Below are 20413 nucleotides of genomic sequence, written 5' to 3'. Positions count from 1 at the left end.
ATTTTTAAAAATTGCCACTGTAACTAAAGTTGCTCATTTGCAGGGATCCTGACTGTAGTGTGATGAAATATTGCTTACTCATCATAAAGCACTTTTCTCTACTTGGATTATTCCAGTGAGTGTTTGGAATAGAAATTTCGTCAAGTGTTTTATCATCTCTGAAACATGTGCAGGGCCGGCCACATGCGGGCGCAATTGGAGCAGTCTGCTCCAGGCGCCAAGATGTTGATAAACCCTAACACCTAACAGTCACTACACATCACCATTGAGATTATTTTTCACGTAAACGGCGCTACACAAAATACAAATATAATTGATTACGGCGATCATCTACCTAGATGCCTACTGGTATTGACAAGGGATGCCAAAATTTTAGTCGCGCCAGGCGCCGTTTGGCTCAGGGCCAGACCTGAACATGTGGAGACACAAAGTGATTCGAAAATGGCATTGGTGCCCGTTCTTAACTCGAGGAGTGACAAGTACAAGAATATCCAACTGATAAACCACGGAAGGGATTAATGGAAGACACGTGGGTGGTACTGTGGTAAAGTACGGTCTTGCAGAAGTAGGTTCTCTGCTAACTATTACATGAAGGGTATAGGTATGTTTGTAAATAATAACGAGTTTAGATATTTATTTCATCTTTTAATAAATCTCATTTGACCGTTAGATCAACTACAGTATGGTCATGTACAATCACTACAGTAATATTACAAAAGTATTTCACATAACTAACATTATTACGTTGTATTAACTGTGTGAGAATACTTAATCGTTACACAGCTTGCTCTGTAATGGTACAAAATTCAAAACTCCAAAACCATATTATTATAGACATGGCTCGCATGTAATTCCTTTTAACCCTCTCACTGCATTTCCGATATAAACAGGGTTTCAGATTTAGACAATCATACTTTTGCATTGAAGAGATTAGCCACAAGTCTTTGTTAAACGATAAAAATAAAAACAAAAATTCTCAGATAATTCCTGGTTTTTCAAAGCAGTTTTAACCCTATGGCGGTTATATCATAAAAAATTAATACAACTTCATTGAATTGAGTATGGGTAAAATTTCAGAAGATAAATCAATATAATATTAGGAATCAGAATTAGGAAGGTAATTAGGAATCATAAGAATAAAGTATAAGGCCAGGCACACTTTTGTCGGCCGACTATTTCAAAATCCTGTGCAGGTGCACACTCGTGGTGACACGGCTTAGGGAGGCTTTTTTTGGATTTGTACAGATTTTAAAACAGTCGCCCAATTGTTGCCGCGACACAAATCACTGTGTGCGCTTGGCCTACAGTCACGGCCATCACATACTTGCAGCGATAATAATTGAAGTTATCAATTTTGTACCATTTCACAAACATTTTTTATAAAAAAAATGACTAAAGATTGATACAACCAAACATAGACATGTTAAAATAATGCAACAAAAATTGAATTAAATTTAGTCTCTTTTAAAAGATTTTTTTTAACCGAGCAAGAAATCAGACCATTCATTTAAGTGATGGCCGTATCGCCTTGTGGAGGCAATTTTCAAAACTCGAGAGATCGCTTTTTGATGCTTTCAGGAAGCCAAACAGCTAGCATAAGAAATCAATATCATATATTTGTTTTACTATTTCGCCCACACAAAATAGTTGCATTCATTTTTATTATTACGAAGTACTTAGAAAAAATTAAATATTGGCTTAAATCTTTTAAAAAAGCTGAAATTTCAATAGAAAATTACAATAGCTAAAATATGTCATATAATATTTCACAACATTCTTCGTTTTTATTGCATTAAAAATAATTGTAGCAAAGAAAAAGTGAAGATGTTGTAAAGCAAGTTTAATGATTTTTACTGGTAAATAAAAATTCAATATGTACCTATTTAACCATGAATATAAAACAATAATGAATAATCTGAATCTCCTCAGTACTGTTGTAATCATCATTGTTAACTATAGCTTATTTTACTGAATGACATTATTATTATACATAGTGTGAAAAAGTCTATAAAAAAACATTCGTAAAATTATCAGCAAGTACATAATAATGAATGTATGTTTAAACTTAACTAATATTGTAAAGAGAAAACAATCATTATTTATTTCCGTTTTAAACAATGGTACATTCTAATAACGCATAAAATTATAAGCCTGAGTAATATTATTATTATTTTTTATAACTTGGGCTGTGTGAAATGATTTGAATAATAATGAAAACATGTTTACAAAATAATATATTTCATTGCAAGATGATTACGTATAAATATGAACATTATTACAATTTTTACAAAAAAATAAAAATAAATTTTAACAAAATAAACATATTTTATTAAAACAATAATTATAGGGAAAACAATCGGAAAATAAAATGGCCTAAACATAATTTTAAAATACACAATATTAATATAATATTTGGACAATGCATTCTCAAGATGTTCAAAATCAAAATGCATTTTTATTTACGCTTAAAACAACAAAGATCTTTAAAAAAAAAACAATGATATTTTCAATAATATACCTAAATAAAGTGCAAATTCATAAATTTCATTGAGATAAAATTCTCAGGTTGCTCACATTACGACAGTGTGGGCACATTGTGAAATGGTATATAGTTGGTAATTTTTGGTTTATAGAATTAGCAAAATGGCCAATTTAAACATAAAAGTAAGCGACGCCCAAAAACATACAAGTCAATAAAATGTTGGATTAATTCCAATGATTTTACTAAGAAAGGTTTCTCAACACTTACACTTGGTGTGCGCCAGTATTAATTGAAGATCTAATAAACCAATACTTATCCATGTTTGTTTCACATTAAGTTATTTATCGATTTGGGACTCTAGTGTTAATTTCCCACTATTATAATAATGAACTTATAAAAAATGACATATAAACAGATATTTAAAAGTAATATTAACTTAGACTTACGCATGTACGTAGGGTTTATGTGTTTTTAAACATAATTACACTATTTTAAATGTTATTCTCTCAAGTAATTGTTTACATTTTGTATAGGAACATGCATTTGTGTTTTTTTTTTTTTTTAACATTAATATATGGCAACATTTTTTAGTCGGATCTGAGTCTATCTGTCTACTGGTTGATAAAAATAGTATTATTTCATTGAAAAGTGTGTGTTTAACTACCAATTTGTACAAAACTAATAACTCTAAATGAATTGAACCTTTTCCATATTTCCTTCGTTGTAATTTATCTTTTACCGATCCAGCAGTAAAAAAAATGAATTAAATTACTGTGAAATTCTTTACGGGCTAAAACTTGCAGCTAGTTTTATATAATGCATTCATAAAATATGCTAGAAAAGCTCTTTGCTGTAAAACCAATCAAATGAAATTTGTACACACAACAAATAACGGCATTAGGTACACAATTCTAGAGTACGGTCAGCGTACGCACCTACCAAGCTGTTCAAAGTGTGGTTTAAACAAATTACAAAATATAATACGGTCATCTTCGTGTAAGCAAATGTTTTTATCACTATCAAAAAGAGACAAACAGGTCAAAAAGAAAAATCTCTTCACTTCTTCCCGAGTAGGATTATTGTCACCGTAAAATGGCATTTAGACGCATTTAGCAGTAATAAAAAAAAAAATTTTTTTAAGTGACAAAATTAATTCTGCACAATTTTGAAGCTTTCACTTTGAGATTTACTAAGATGCTTTCCTTACAAACATTCAGCCATCTTAAAAATGATTTCATTCAAACTGAATTTAAAATATTTTTACTAAAAAAAAAATGACATTTCATACTCTTGCACAGCCCATCAATATTTTAGTTAGTACACCGAGAGTTTAAAAATGGCTATTTTTTTTTTCCTCCATAATTACAATACATTCTTTCAATTTTCTACCACACTCTCACGCTAAACGTGATACCTAACATCTGTTTCAAGTTCCTTCAGAAAATGAACATATAAATTAAATTAAAAAATATTGTATCATTTTAAAACACTAGGATTATTTGAAAAACTACCGTCAGCAGAAAATTTTGCTTGTACAAAGATGGAGGACGTGGCTAGCAGAGAAATTGAAGACACAATGGCTGGGTGGGAACCCCCTACATTTGTCCACTCGGCTACTAACCGGTCAATATATATAAAATAATCATAGGTAAGTCTACAATATCTTCTCATTCAAAAATTTATAGTCCAAATTCTGAAATCTTGGAATGGAACTCCACAAGAAAACTTTATCCTAACATGTTGTAAACATGAAAAAATACATGTTGATTCAATTTTTTTTAAAACTTTAATATTAATTTTAGATTATCTTTACTTGAGAATATCGACGACGCTTGTATCACTGGGAACCAAAAACAAAATTACAATTTGGCAGATTCAGGTTTCAATATATGATTACAAAAATATATGATTATTTTTTTACCATCAAAATCTTTTTCAAATTTTTGCTATCCAAATGATAGGCAGAGAATATGATTAGTGGTCTAATTATGGAAAAACACTGTTGCATTTTATGATCAAATATCAAAGATCAAACAAGAAAGAAAGCACTCAACTGTAAGGGGTTATTGCTTTGATTTGAGAAAATGACTATGTTTGATTGTAACATTTGAATGGGATTGTGTTTGGATCTGAGCTTTGCAAGCGTCGCATGCTTTACCTTCTATCAAATATTGAATTTATAAAAAAATGATTTGATTATAATAAAATATTTCTTGCCCTATGAAAAATATCACCTCTTAAATTGCTTTCCATACACATTCTTTTTCACCGCACCATTACCAAACCTTTGAGCTGAACGCAGCTTCGTATGTATACCAACCAAACTTCTAAAGACTTGCATTATTATCCTTAAGACGTTCCAACAAGTATGAAGACACTGTTAAAAATTGTCTAAAATATTTAAAAAAAATCATTATGAACTCAATCAAGTGACATGAAAGAATTCAAAAGTCTCCCTATATTACTTGAAGGAATTTAAAGTGTTAAAAGTATTCAAGTCACCCTTATTGAATCAAAATAATTGATTCAAAAGTTGGTCTGAAAGAGTTTAGGTGACCAAAGCGGTTAAACTTCCGAAAAGTACACCTACTATATAGTAGCATGCCTGTTCATTTGAATACATACTGAATCGCAGTACACTTCAAGGGCGCACAGTATTTAGTAGCATGCCTGTTCATCTGAATACATACTGAGCCGCAGTACACTTCAAGGGCGCACAGTATTTAGTAGCATGCCTGTTCATTTGAATACATACTGAATCGCAGTACACTTCAAGGGCGCACAGTATTTAGTAGCATGCCTGTTCATCTGAATACATACTGAGCCGCAGTACACTTCAAGGGCGCACAGTATTTAGTAGCATGCCTGTTCATTTGAATACATACTGAATCGCAGTACACTTCAAGGGCGCACAGTATTTATTAGCATGCCTGTTCATTTGAATACATACTGAATCGCAGTACACTTCAAGGGCGCACAGTATTTATTAGCATGCCTGTTCATTTGAATACATACTGAATCGCAGTACACTTCAAGGGCGCACAGTATTTATTAGCATGCCTGTTCATTTGAATACATACTGAATCGCAGTACACTTCAAGGGCGCACAGTATTTATTAGCATTCCTGTTCATTTGAATACATACTGAATCGCAGTACACTTCAAGGGCGCACAGTATTTATTAGCATGCCTGTTCATTTGAATACATACTGAATCGCAGTACACTTCAAGGGCGCACAGTATTTATTAGCATGCCTGTTCATTTGAATACATACTGAATCGCAGTACACTTCAAGGGCGCACAGTATTTATTAGCATGCCTGTTCATTTGAATACATACTGAATCGCAGTACACTTCAAGGGCGCACAGTATTTATTAGCATGCCTGTTCATTTGAATACATACTGAATCGCAGTACACTTCAAGGGCGCACAGTATTTAGTAGCATGCCTGTTCATTTGAATACATACTGGGTCGCAGTACACTTGTGCGCCCTGCACAGTATTTAGTAGGTTCATTTGAATACATACTGAGCCACAGCCCAAAGAAATGGTACCGCATAAATGCAACACATTTGACTTAATAATATTGCATTGTATTATTTGATATTCACCGACCTAACCTAACAACATGCGGCCAACATCTGCACAAGTATTTCATCATTTATATCTGTCCATTTTTTAAGTTTCTCGATATATACGTTTTAAAATAACTTGAACAGAGGTAGTCCGAACACTTTCACCCACCCCCATTTACATTTTTCTATATGCAGACAATCACAAACCTTCATACGGACGAACAGTATCGACCTATAGACATTTATTTGGCAAATTTCAATATTTTAAACCCAACTTCAATGAAAAAATTACTTTTATTTCAAGTTTTACTCTCACCACCATAAAATAGACTCTCTCTCCTGATATAAACACCTTTTCCCTTCATTTCACATACTTCTTAATCACATTAAAACACTTGATATTATAGGACAATTGTCAGCATTTAAAAAGCAACATTAAATGAAATATTAAATAAAAACGTTTAAAACGTGTGTTTATTTCCATATTTTAAAAGTCCGCAAACATTTAGCTGGATCATACTCCTCCTCCATTTGTGCATTGCAACATATAAAACTTTTAAATAAAATCAAACATTCCATTTGCGATATGTCTTTTGTCCCGCAGTTCTCAAGATAGTAGTTGATCTTAGTGAAAGATAAAGTTGCAAATGTTCTATCTTCTCCGCGTACACACAAACCACCTTCTCTCCATCAATGGAAGATCCCCTTTTGACTTTTCACCGTGACATAGTCACCTTAGCACCAAATAACCTCCACATAAAACATCCATACAAAAGATAAATTAATTTGTTCTGCGTACGAAGAAACGTTGGTTTGCCAATAAGTTTTTCTAATTTTTAATGGTAATTTATATTATTAGTACACATATTATATGCACCTTATTCTAGAGTGTCGTCAGGTGTCGCCCCGGAGAGAGACCAGATCTGAACAGCCAACCATCCGTCCCCTCTCCCACTTCCTTGAGCTCTCCGTTCAGTGACCGCGGGCAGTTGGGACTGTTGGATCTAAAAGCAAATCGACGTTCCTTCGCAACAATCCCCTTTACCTAAATTACACGTTTTCTCTCCACACATCCATCGAGGCCCCACATTCATATTGCTCATGTTTGAAACATTTCCATTTAAATTTACGTTGAAAAATGTATGTGAAAATAATTAGTGCTCATTCTCAGAAGCAAATCAATGTCAAAAATATAAGAAAACATTTTATAATAATAATAATATTTCAATCCTTCGTATACACTTTTCGATTCTTACTTTGTAAGCAATGGTAACAATTTTCAAATGCAAGCCAAATATTTGTTTAAAATTTATAGAAAAACATAATTTTTTTAAAGCACAATATGGATTTAATGCACAGCAAGCCAAAAGCTCTCATAATAGACAATTCAAAGAAATTAATAACAAAATAAATTTAGTGCATAGGATTTATGATTCTTATTAGATTCACATCTACCACTGCAGGTCTGGCATTGATGCTAAGTTAAAACCACAGTTGGCATGCTCACAGAACTGTTCACTTTCAAACACAAAATGAGCATTTGTATAAAACATAACTCCAAAAAGTCCAAATCTTGCAGCATGGTAAATTTAAGGATGATAATAATAATAATTTTAAAAATACATTTACACAATTAATAATAAATGATTTGAATTTAACACGTTTAACACATGTTTTAATTTTCCTTACATATTCACATTAACTATTCTTATTTTGAACGTTCATTCAGAAAATATGTACTTACAAAACCCAAACAAAACGATAATCACAATCACAATCACAATGCAACTGTATATTGTAAAATAAAATAAAAAATTATTGCAACCATTCTCCCCGTGATACGATTGCAACAGTGACATAATAAAATAAATGACATCACCCACCGGATTAAACTACGTCCAAAACACGTCAGCTTTATAATACAAACCAAAAAATATCTATGTCTTAGTTTCTTCTGTGCACTAAAAGGTAAATATGAAAAATATTTAGTTTGTTCTCTAGGACAACAATCCCAATGCGTTCACGAATTGGTTAGGTATAGCGCTTCTACTCAAATAGACAATGTTTAATTGTATTACATATCACACTATCTATTGCAGCAACGGGTATTTCCAATCCAATCGTGGACATAATCAGATTGTTCTCTTTGAACTGAAGTTCAGTTGCATTTCATTGACTTACAATGAAAATAATCAGGTAAAATCCACTAAGCGCTGATACAATATAACACTAAAACAAAGAAACTAACGGGCCATTTTACCGACTCTCAATAAACTGTTAAACAACCACTCATTGAATAACTAACAGGATTAGCATGGTGATAAACTGGCGATCGTTTCACCACAGATAATTAGTTATTGTGCAAGTTTGTTTGACAACATCGCTTTTTCAATCCGCATCCAACCTGCTGTATAATATCGTTGTTTCCACGGATAGCACTTATTGACAGATGGTGAAATGCCCCCTATGTGTAATTTATCGGAAACATTAAGGTACTTTTTTACTTGGTAACTTTAAAATGGTCGAAACGAATGACGCCAATTTAAGAGTTGATGCTACCGGACGCAAATTGAATCTTAAATCTGTTTTATTTTCAGTAAGTGTGGTATTACCGAGAGATTGGCCGCACTGAAATCAGCAACTACAGTTGTTAACTTATTTATATTTCATTACATATCTTAGTTCTAAAATAATGTTAGGTTGCTGAATCCATCGTGGTCAATCTCTCTGAGGCCAGAGTACAACCTGTTTTCACTTAGATTGTGTTGTTTCAAAATCTGTCACATTTGTTTGATCGTCAATCAAATTTGACGGAGTTTGAAACATCCACCTTAGACTATTTTAATTGTAAGTCGACGACGTAACAGTAAATGGTTCAAAAATAGGGTAAAAATGAAATGGCGTGTCCAGGCGCGTGTAGTAAGTAACATGAATTGTATGGACGCCTTACAATCTCACCGTAAATCCTGTTGTTCTAGTTGGTTCATAATTTACGAATTGCCAACTAAACACACAACTCATTACGAAGGCAATCCAAACGAGCATTGCTAGCACGTATGTTCGTGTTAAAAAGCAATAGGCAGATGGATCAACACGATTGTCACCACAAGGATTACATGTAAGGATTGTAACACCGTCCATATGACAAATTCACGTTAAATTAGATGATACATTTCATGGGTCTGGACACATCATTAGGAGCTAATTTATATAATTTTACTTCAGATATCGTTAAAAAATTATGTTATATGATAGTGTTTTCCTGTAAAAACTAGTAAATCTGACGGCATAACTGTATAGACACTGGTAGAAAGTAGGTAGTATAATTGCGTGTTGTTGTGTCATTTGGGCCGGTGCTCACGACATGGAGGAGCAGGGGAGGCGCGGGGAACCCATTTGGGTAAGCACCCGGTCAAGCCACTGCAGCGGCCCATTGAGGTGCAGCTCTATCCAGCACGGGGTGGACGTCACTGTTTGCCGTCTGAAATGGGGAACAGGTGTTAAAACATGATAATCAAAGAACTAAATCTTCTCTTCAGACAAAATGACATCACTGTTTTATACCTCGTTCTAGAATAAAGACCACAAAGCAGACACTTTAAGCATCTATTAGAAAAATCTTGACTGAAGCAGGATCTGTCAGCCACGATGATTCTTCTAATAAATTCCTGGCTTATGTAGTTTTGCACGATAAGAGTTCTAATTTAAATAAACCCACTCGTTACTTTAAATGAATTGGGAGACATTGAGTGACAAAGAGTTCCAAATTAAATAAACCGACTCGTTACTTTAAACTGAATTGGAAGATATTAAATGAAAAAGAGTTCCAATTTAAATAAATGTATATTCATCAATTGCGAGTGTCGAGATTGAAGTTGGTGAAATGTGAGTAGGCATTTATTTCATCTTGGCTTCAACCACTCTGACGCGCAATACTCCTTGGTCTGAATATTCCTTTCAGAGCAAATGCATACTATAACTATGTCATCTGCATATCGGAGTAGTTAGTAGTACAAGGTGCCATATTAGAGTTCAACAGTTATATATGCATTAATTGGCTGCATTAAAAAGAAGTACATAATTACCTGTACTCTGCGCCCCAGCCCTTGACGAAGGACATGCGTATGGTACACATGCGGGTGAGCTGATACACCGCCTCGAAGCCCTGTGACACGGACTGCGAGAGAAGAACGGCAAACTCTTGGTTGTTGAATATTTTCAGGTTACAGCCTGCAAACAAAAAAAGTATTACGTTGAGGTAATCTCTTCAGGAATTATATGCCAATGACCGTGATCTTCTCCAGGTTTGAGTTTCGTTTGGCGAACAACATATCCTGGATTCGTTGTAGGCAGACAGTTGATAACCTATTGTGGATGCTTAGCTATGACTTACCTGGAGGTATTTTGCAGACGGTAGCGGGGTGCCAGCCATAGCGCTGGTTGCAGTTGGGGGATTGCACGAAGATGGATGAATCGCTGAGACACTCTGCGAAAACTTCACCTGGATGTACACAAGAACAAACATCATTAGAATGAGAAATTTGTGTTGTTTCTTATTGGAATGAAGGTTTGCAGGTGCGAAATGAACTGACCTCCTATGTAATAGAGTCTGACGCCTTTGCCAATGTGTCGTCTCGTCTGTTCCACTACTTCGTTACGGTTTACGTTGGAGAGGAGACCCAGGCAAAATCTGGAAACAAACCACAAGCTTGTTACAGTAACTCAAACAGTAATTCATTTATCATGTTCTCAGAAACAGCTACCATCCAGAATTCCACACAAAGGCAAGTGCAAAGATTATTGCACAATAAACGGCATATTTGGCTAAGAACAAACACCCAGGGACCAAAAGTGGGAACAGAAAGGCTATGCATTTCTTTCTCCAGAGGAGAACCAAATCCAAATTCTATAAAACACTGAGAATGCTGGACCCTCATCTAGTAAAGTGAAAGGATACTGGATAATACATTGAACATCTACGGCAAAGTATAAATATACTTTTTATTTCTTCCTAGAACAATCCCGATGAGTTACAAAACTCACTGTAGGACGAAAGGAACTTAAAACACATAGGTGAGAGTTAATTACATTGATATTTTGATATCAAAATTATAAGTTTCACATACGAAACAGTACAAAAATAGAAAAGGGGAGGTTGAGTAGAACCAAAAAAACAAAAAGAAGAAACAAAAAAGTAAAACAGACAGGGATATACACATAAGCACAAAGCCAAGGTAGGAATTTACAAGAAGGTACTTAACCACTAATACATAGGTAAAAATAGATTGTTTGATTAAAAAACTGGGAATGGGAAAGGAGACAAAATACAACACAACAAGATGTATGTATTTTTGTTTTTATATGTAAAGTATAATATAATATATCTGTTTCAGATTTTCGTTTAGAAATCACTAATATTGTCTTCAATATTTAAATATTACAATTTGAGGTTTTACTCAATAAAGTTATTCCGAAAAATAAAAAAATGTTTTTATATGTTTTTAAGAAATATTCTTTTAGAGCCTTACTTTGAATTGTTTGTATGTTTATGCTGTCTGTCTTTATACATAACTGGAAGAGAGTGAGTGTGTAGGCAATATAGTTACGAGATTTTATCCCATATTTTGTAGTGTGTTATAGGAATGCAGAGTTCATTGTTATTTCGAGTATTGTGGTTGTGGATGTCTTCATTGTAATGTAGCTTGATGTTAGTGTGGGTTGGTTGTGGGTAATTTGTAGGATGGTGGTCGTGATTTCATGTTTGGGAAGGACTGTGATTGGAAGGATACCGGAAACTGAATACATGTCCTTGACATGCGTGTCCCATGGAAGACCAAGCACATTTCTGAGGACATTTATTTATTTATATACGGGTAAAAAGGGTTTTACATAGTAAAAATAATAGATTTTTCACTTGTAGTAAACACTTTGTGGGTATACATAATTATAATAATTAAAATAAATTAACTTTGTTTGAATACCACTTTATTGTATATATTTATAACCAACTGGTTTCAGTTCAACCCGAACCTTCATCAGGGTTAATAAAAACATATTGAAATGAAAAATAAACAATATGTTTTTATCAATCCTGATGAAGGTACGGGTTGAACTGAAACCCGTAGGTTATAAATATATACAATAAAGTGGTATTCAAACAAAGTTATTTTATTTTAATTATTATAAAAATAATAATTATAAGTGTTCATTTTTCAAATTTGTATTTCAGTAATCCTGATTTAAAAATATCCATAGAACGATATTATGTGTGGACGAGTTAAGGTGGAAACACATTATTAAAACCCGACGCGACCCGATGAAACGCGATGCGTGTTGAGTCGAATCAAATGTATTGTTTTCTTATGACCAGAAACACACTATGAACATCCGACATGGCGTCGCGTCGGATGTTCATAGTGTGTTTCTGGTCATAAGAAAACAATACATTTGATTCGACTCAACACGCATCGCGTTTCATCGGGTCGCGTCGGGTTTTAATAATGTGTTTCGACCTTTAGAGGCAAAGTTGGTACAAAACAGTTCTTCATGAAATAACTTTACTTCTTGTTTTTCTTCTAGTAATTCTGAACGTGATCATTTCTAACAGGTCCGGAGAATCAAAAACAGAGAAAAAGTAGCTAACGATTCTTCTATGGGATAATTTTTTTAGTTAAAGAAAATTTAAAAGATAGTTAATCAGTTCTGAGAGTATACCTAACTTATATCTGATGAACCTCAGAAATTCTCTAAATTATATCTGCATATTTGGGTTCCAAAGTCTAAAGTTAAATTTTACCCCCTAACTAATAGACGTGTTCTAAATTTTAGTATCTTCCACTCTAGAACGTGCCGCAAGTATACTATCCATTATTTTAAATTAATAAATTGTGAAATAACACAAATTAATAAATTAAAATTTACTTGCGCACGCCGGAATTTGAACCCGCGTCCTTCGGCTTACTAGTCGAGAGAAATTTAACCACTCAGAACATTAGAACGTCAAAAGACGTAAATATGATAATAGCGGTCAAGACATTAGAACGTCTTTTCACGTAAACGCGCGAGATTTTACAAAAATCGATTTATTTCCATCACTAGTATACGGATTGCCATGATTTAAAAAACAGAGTATCGATAATGAATAACGCTACGCGTCTGTATTCAAGAATATCTATGGAACGTAGAGGTGCATTATCTAAGCCGATTGGATCTGTCATCTTGTTCGTTCATAATTTATTGCGTTTCTAAATAATTTATTAAAAATATTTTAGTTTGGACGGTTAATATTTTGAGGTGACTAATAGTTTTTAATTATATTTCTTCAATATATAAAGTGTTATTTCTTTATGATACTCAGAAAAAAGTACATTTTTCACGGCTTTGAAATAATGGTCAGCGATTTTTACATATTTTTGACGTTTTCATAAAATGTATATTTAGAAACGCAAATATTTACATATTACAACACAATGCGATAGTGGATTTCATAGTCTTTCCAAAACATTTTTTAGAATGAGGCTACGTTTCCCAAAACGTGAGTTATGAAGCTTTTAGCAAAACTCGTAAATAACACAAAAATTATCACGTTTTGACAGTTCTCAAAGGAACACACAGTAAATAAAAGTCTTTGTCTGAGAGGTTAATCACTATAATACTTTTGGCCGTGAGAATCTCAAATCATATCCAACTCAATTACTGTTAAACTTGTTGTAAAATCAGATATCAGTGATCCAGCAGAATGCTGTCTGCTGATTAATTAACAATAATAATACTACTGCAAAACGCATCTACACACAGCACTCCCCCCCCGCCTTTGTTTCTTACCCTACACACCAAATGCATAACTATCATTGGCTTCGTCGTTTTGTTAGTCCGTGCAGTTTAGTCGTAGCGCGGCGACAGTCAGAACGCTTCCATTCCATATCCCATTGTTTCTATAATCTATGATAGTTGGTGTGTGCATGTACTGTATACCTTTCGCTGTTGCTGGGGTCGGTGAAGCCGTCCACCGTTATGCTGGGCTGTGAGGCGTGGAAGGTCTCCCCGACGCGTGTGTTGAGCTCGTAGTAGCTGATGCTGCACCAGAAGGCGGGCTCGTGGTACAGCACAGGAGCCGCCTCCCCGCCGGGAGAGCCGCGCGCCGCTAGGATGGGGCACAGCACTGTTAGAGAATTAGGGCGCTGTCCACGACATCTAATTCATATCTCTCTAATCAAATACATCCCTACCAAGGTACAAGAACAACAAACATAACATCATTTAATCATTTACATATATACTTTTTAAATTCCTACAGCTACAACACAAAAAAGCATAAATCGTACATTATTTATAACAATAATACTACATAAGATGAGACAAACAGTGTATGAATGTCTGCTTCCCCCACAAAAAATGTAATCATTATGATACATCTCCCTCACACGTATTAAGGCGATGCACTACGTCGTGTAATATTTTAAATTGAGCCGCTATCAATAACAACCCTTACGTAGATGGCGATAAGGTTTAAATTCCCGCTTAACACCACCCGCCTGTTTTGATTTATGCAAGAAAAAACATGGCCAAAAAGTGCCTTTTATTTTATTTTGTGGATGTTCAGGCATAAATATAAAAAAAAATTTCGATCATTTTATAGATGACTTAATTTGCCACATTATACAATAAAATCATATCCGAAAATAAGATCGTAAGTAGGAGATTTTGAACTTTAAAGCAGTTTTCATAGGCCTTTACATTATTTTTTTCTGGGCTTATAAAAAGACTTATCAGATAATGTAATAATATCGGCACGCACAAGCACATAGATCATTGTAAATGCCGATTTCCATTCTCTTCTAATGTTTTTATTTTGGTGTGAGAATTGGATTTTGATTTCTAATCTTTATTTTTGATGTAAATTTATCTTTATTTTAATGTTGTTTTTTGTTTAAATGTATAAACTCGTATATTTTAAAATGGGGGCCTCAGCACGGGTGAACAACCCAGTGAGGCCAACGTTGCTGAATTGAAATGTAAAGTACTGTAGAGTAATGTATCAATAAATAAATAAATAAATGTAATTATTATTACGCGTGACAGCTGTTTCGCCCTCTGAAGGCATTATCAAACTGTGGGTAGCCCACTTACAAATAAACTGTTTTTATAAACCCAATAATAATATTATTGTATATATAAAAAATAAAAAAAATAAAATGGAGTTCTACAAATTAAACTTAATAACAATAAATAAATAAATGAAGACCCCAAGGCAAGAAGTTGTTAACTTACATTGAAGGCATTCTGAGATATTTAGACTTTTGCGTTTTGCCTTATAATTTTTTATTTGAATGTCATATACAATGTACTGATCCTTCATGGTGTAGTAAACAAACCAAATTTACATTACATCTAGTAATATTAAGTAGTTTTGCAGTCTAAAAGTTAAAATAAACATGTTTTCTACAAAAAAATGTAGTTAACATGTTCATGCCATCTTCAGGGATAGGTGAGGAAGATACAGAATTGAAAGGCAAGAACATGTTAAATTCTTGTTGTTTTATTTAATCAAACAAATTAAACATTTTTTTTATATAAAGTAACTAAATAATAATTATTATTGAAAAGAAAAGGTAGCAGAGCATGTGTCAATTTTTTTTTGAGACTTAAGTCTATCAATCCACGAAAAACCTCATCCAGGTATGGTAACAATTTTTGGATATCATTCCATTTGGCCGCATCGATTTCTTTGTTATCTCTCACTTTTGATGACAGCATTGGCGGGGAAGATAATGTTTCACACCTTTTTTTAAGATCCACTTCTTTCCAAGGCTCTTCTTCGGAGAGTGATTCGCGATATTTATAAATCCCGAATTCCTCCACTCTTATCCAGCGAATTCCTTTTTGAAAGTTAACCTTTTTTCCGATAGTGTTTTTTGTATTGTGTATAAAGTTCAATTGCTGCCCTATTTCTTTAATATTAACAAACTTATCAGCCATCATTGTCACGATGGGTATATTTTTTGTGTTAGCCGACATCATTAAATTTACATATTGGTCCACTGATTGAATGGACTGGCATCTATTAATTTTTTTTCTACCAATGCAAAATCTCTATCAGAGTCCATATATGAGTGACCAACCTCAGGAAATTTATGGTCAATTATTTTGAATTTTTTTGCTAGAATTAAATATTTCCAAAACATAATAAATTATATTTTGACCGGCACAAGAGTCACTCCTCGCAATAAGGTAAGTAACTTGTTGCTCTGAAGTTGCATGGTGTTGACAAAGGCCATTAAACAACTGGCAATTTCCTCGCTCCCTCTGCCCCCTTCGTTTTCACTCCAAACATGGAAATATGACCTATTTAACTCCTTTGTCACACAATGTAATCCCAAATTATAGAGCCACAGTTTTCTTAAATAGAAAGCCACTTTGTGGATATCTTTGGGAGAGGTAGCGTCTTTTCCAAATCAAATGTGATGAAACAAGTTTCATCACATTCAGATGCCTTTTTCTTATCATGTTTTTGCATTTCAAATGCAGCTTTGTACATATTTACATGAATTTGGTCAGATTTTTTGCTAACGCAAGTCCCACAAGTGTCTGTCTTAGGCACACCAAACGACAAGTTGAAATCCTCTGTAAAGATTCTAGTGTAACGATTCAACGAAAGAGGGGCATACTCTTTTTCTCCACAAAACATATTATAGAGCTCATACAGTTTTGGGATTGACAAATCGGATGCGAGGTACAATTTACTCAATACTTTAAATCAAACTCACCAGTTTGATTTAAAGTATTGAGTATCTCATCTTGTTGTACGTATTCCAAAATTATATCTCCTGTACCAGTGGTAGTAGCGATATACTCTAGACTACTCTGATTATCTTCTGAAAATACAAAGTACAATAAAATAATCATTTTTAGTTCAATGTTCAAAAGAATTTAGTGTCACAATAAAGTATGTTTAAGTTTACCTACCATTAACATGACATCATATTGAGATATTCCTAATAATATCCCAAACTCAACATCAGTCAAAGAGTCTTGAACACTTTCTGAAACGAAATATTGTAAAGCATTAATGAAGGAATTTAAAACATAAGAAAACATAAAAGAATATTCAGAGTCACAGAGTAAAACATTTTTTTTGCATTTACCATCCATTAAAATTACATTATTTTGGGGTATTTCTAAATGCTTCTCAGGTTGTACTAAATTAGTGGACTCTTGAACACTTCCTGAAACAAATTAATAAGCATTACAATAAAAAAATTGTTGACTTTTAGACAGAAAAACACCAAAACAAAAATGATTCACCCATTTTAAAACTACTTTAAGGATAAATTAAGATGAACAATAATGTTTTATACAGCTTACCTGATTCCCTGATCATCTTTTGACACATCTTCACCATTTTTTCACCTCTGGAACTCATTTTCGATGATTTTTAAATAAAAAAACACCCACTGCAAAACTTTTTAAAACCACCAAAGTAAACGTTAAAGTGAGTGAATAACATGTTAACCATAGAAATCTAAACCAATGTAGATGGGAAGAAGTTGTTAATTACAGAATTACGGCAAGAACTTGCTAACTTAGTAGTTAACAAGTTCTTGCCCTGATTTTATCAACTTAATGTCACAGAAACACGTAGTTAACATGTTCATCACATTGATTTAAGCATGTTCTTGACGTTTTTAAGCTCTGGCATGGTGTTCATTGGAAAGAGCGTATGCGAATTAGTTTAGAGAGCATTCTAACTCATTTTTTACGAAAATGTAAGTTAACAACTTCTTGCCTTGGGGTCTTCAAATGTCTTTATGTATTTATAAAAATCACATATATCCGACGTATGTAGTTTTCCCAGGATAGTTACTTATATTTTCGAGTTTTATTATAATTATTATGGGAGAAGCAATTACAGAGGCTGTGTGAGGAGAGACTGGACCTACTATGGACCGAAAACACCAAAGTAGCGCAGGACAAGTTCCACAAGCCTGTAGGTGCTGCGTCGAGGTGATGAGTCCCAGACCCAACAGGACAAAGGGAAGAAGATAACATGAGAGCTCCCACTGATTTATAGTAAGGCGGGTTAGCAAAGGATTTGTCAATGCGGCTTGAAAAGGATCAGAATAAATAAGGGAGGAAAGAATGGCTCATAAACTGTGGATAAGTGGTCATAGCAACTAATTGACTAGTTATCCGCGGGAGATCCTTAATCTATTCTCAAAAGATTCTGAACGAAGCAGGCTCTTGGCATCTATCAGAAGGTTTGGAAATTTTATGACCTATGATATTGCTAGTTTCCTGCGGGAGGCCTCCCAACAACCCCAAGTGGGGATGCCATAGTCTCACTGGTTCCCGACACTTGAGAAAGCGAAATTTCGTGGCTGATTACCATCGCCAACCCGTCAAATACAGATATTCTAAGTAATGTTGCAAAGGTTGGGAGGGGTAGGCGATGGGGAAGAGGAAGGTGGGAAAGAAAAATTAAGCAACGTTCAATTCTGAATGGTGGTCTTACACCAGGGCGATACTGAGAGTATCTTCCGCTCTGGAACGTACCGCAAATATACTATATATTATTTTAAATTGTGAAATATATATTAATCAAATAAAATTTACTTGCGCATGCCGGGATTTGAACCCGCAACCTCCGGCTTGCTAGTCGAAAAGTTTACCCTTTTAACACGGAGGCCGATTTACACAGAAACATGTAATATTTTATTCTTTTACAAATTTGAAGGGCCAGCCGCAACCATAATTAGCTGCGAAATTTCAATTTACACAAGAAAAAGTTGTAAATAATAATATTTGGCTAATTTATATAGCGCCGTTTTCGTGAGAAATCACCTCAAGGGCGCTGTAAACGGTGTAGTATTAGGAATTTACTTATATATATATATATATATATATATATAATACGATGACCGGATAAATCATCACAATGATAATTCATCACATCTTTAAAAAGTTACATAAAGTCATGGAAAGTGATGAAACAAAAACTTAATTAACTGGGTTAAGTAGGTTAGGTTAAAAAAATATTTTTTTCATCATTTCTAATGACTTTATATCACCTTTTAAAAGTGTGTTGAATTGTCACTGTGTTGAGTTATCATGGAACCATTAGGAGAAATGGGAGGCGCCCCAGAAAGACATTAGCAATAGCGAAGCATTGCGGGGATCCACTAGTACTATATAAAATGTAACTTCGTTAAATTCAAACATAGAATTAACCAATTCCCATGTAATTCGCAATTTTATGAAAAATTAAATACATTTCTAATGACTTTATATCACCTTTTAAAAGTGTGTTGAATTGTCACTGTGTTGAGTTATCATGGAACCATTGGGAGAAATGGGAGGCGCCCCAGAAAGACATTAGCAATAGCGAATAAAATATAATAATAATCCATAAAATTGCAAATTACATGGGAATTGGTTAATTCTATGTTTGAATTTAACGAAGTTACATTTTATATAGTACTAGTGGATCCCCGCAATGCTTCGCTATTGCTAATGTCTTTCTGGGGCGCCTCCCATTTCTCCCAATAGTCACAACTTTATACCACAATGTTACTGTTAAAAAACTACATTACATGGACTCTAATTCAACTCCGTATCTCATTACGGCGCAGAGATATAGAGTTAAGTACTCCTCGGGCGTCACCGACTTCTTCTATCATTTAAACATCTCTAAACACTACTAGCACTAATAACAACAAACTTTGAAATTTTCAGCGATATCGGTCGGCTATTTTTCGAGCTTTGCGAGCACAAACATACGCAGGCTAAAATTTTTATATACAGTAGAACCTCGTTAATTCGAAATCCAGCGGACATCAAAAATCAAATTTCGAATTAACGAATTCCCACGTAATTCGAAATTTTATGGAAAAAAAAAAAAAAAATACGCCGAAAATCAATTTTCTCGGCCGCCTCTTCAAATCCGGGTGGTATTTTAGTTGTAAATTCGTATTAATACCAATTGTTTCTTTATTTTCGCGGTCGATTACCGTAGCGGCCGACCCTGTAAATTCAGATATTCGCAATAAATTCGTAAATATACTATATATTTACGCGTATATCGAGATTTTGCTGCCGATTTCGGTCGCGGCCTACCCTTTAAATTGAGATATTCGTAAAAATACGATATATTTCCGCGTAAATCGAGATTTCGCGGTAATTTTCCGTCGCGGCCGGCTCTTCAAATTCAGATATTCGAAATAAATTCGTTAAAATATGATATATTTCCGCTTAAATCGAATTTTGTCGGCAGTTTTTCGTCGCGGCCGGCCTTTTAAGTTCCGATATTTGAAGTAAATTCCGCCGTATTTTTTCAACGCGGATATTCGAAGTAAAGT

General features: G+C 34.0%; 1 protein-coding gene across 2 annotated transcripts in view; it reads right to left on the bottom strand.

Moving 5' to 3' along the window:
* Positions 1–632: 632 nt before the first annotated feature.
* Smox (Smad on X protein) overlaps positions 633–20413 on the bottom strand; it is a 37161-nt gene continuing 17380 nt past the window's right edge. Inside the window, exons 7-11 of one of the 2 annotated variants that reach the window (XM_089647932.1) lie at positions 14034–14202; positions 10652–10749; positions 10453–10560; positions 10145–10289; positions 633–9540 (exon numbers count right to left, since the gene is read on the bottom strand). In XM_089647932.1, the coding sequence (XP_089504058.1) occupies positions 9417–9540; positions 10145–10289; positions 10453–10560; positions 10652–10749; positions 14034–14202 (644 nt within the window). In that variant the 3' untranslated portion in view covers positions 633–9416. Of the gene's footprint in view, positions 9541–10144; positions 10290–10452; positions 10561–10651; positions 10750–14033; positions 14221–20413 lie in introns of both variants that reach the window. The other variant, XM_089647931.1, reaches the window with a different exon arrangement.

This window comes from Hesperophylax consimilis, chromosome 27, assembly GCF_061612785.1.
Source record: "Hesperophylax consimilis isolate HC1 chromosome 27, BYU_Hcon_1.0, whole genome shotgun sequence".
In the NCBI taxonomy this organism is placed as follows: domain Eukaryota; kingdom Metazoa; phylum Arthropoda; class Insecta; order Trichoptera; family Limnephilidae; genus Hesperophylax; species Hesperophylax consimilis.
Note: the sequence above shows the minus strand (reverse complement) of the source record. Positions and strands in the feature narration are given on the sequence as shown.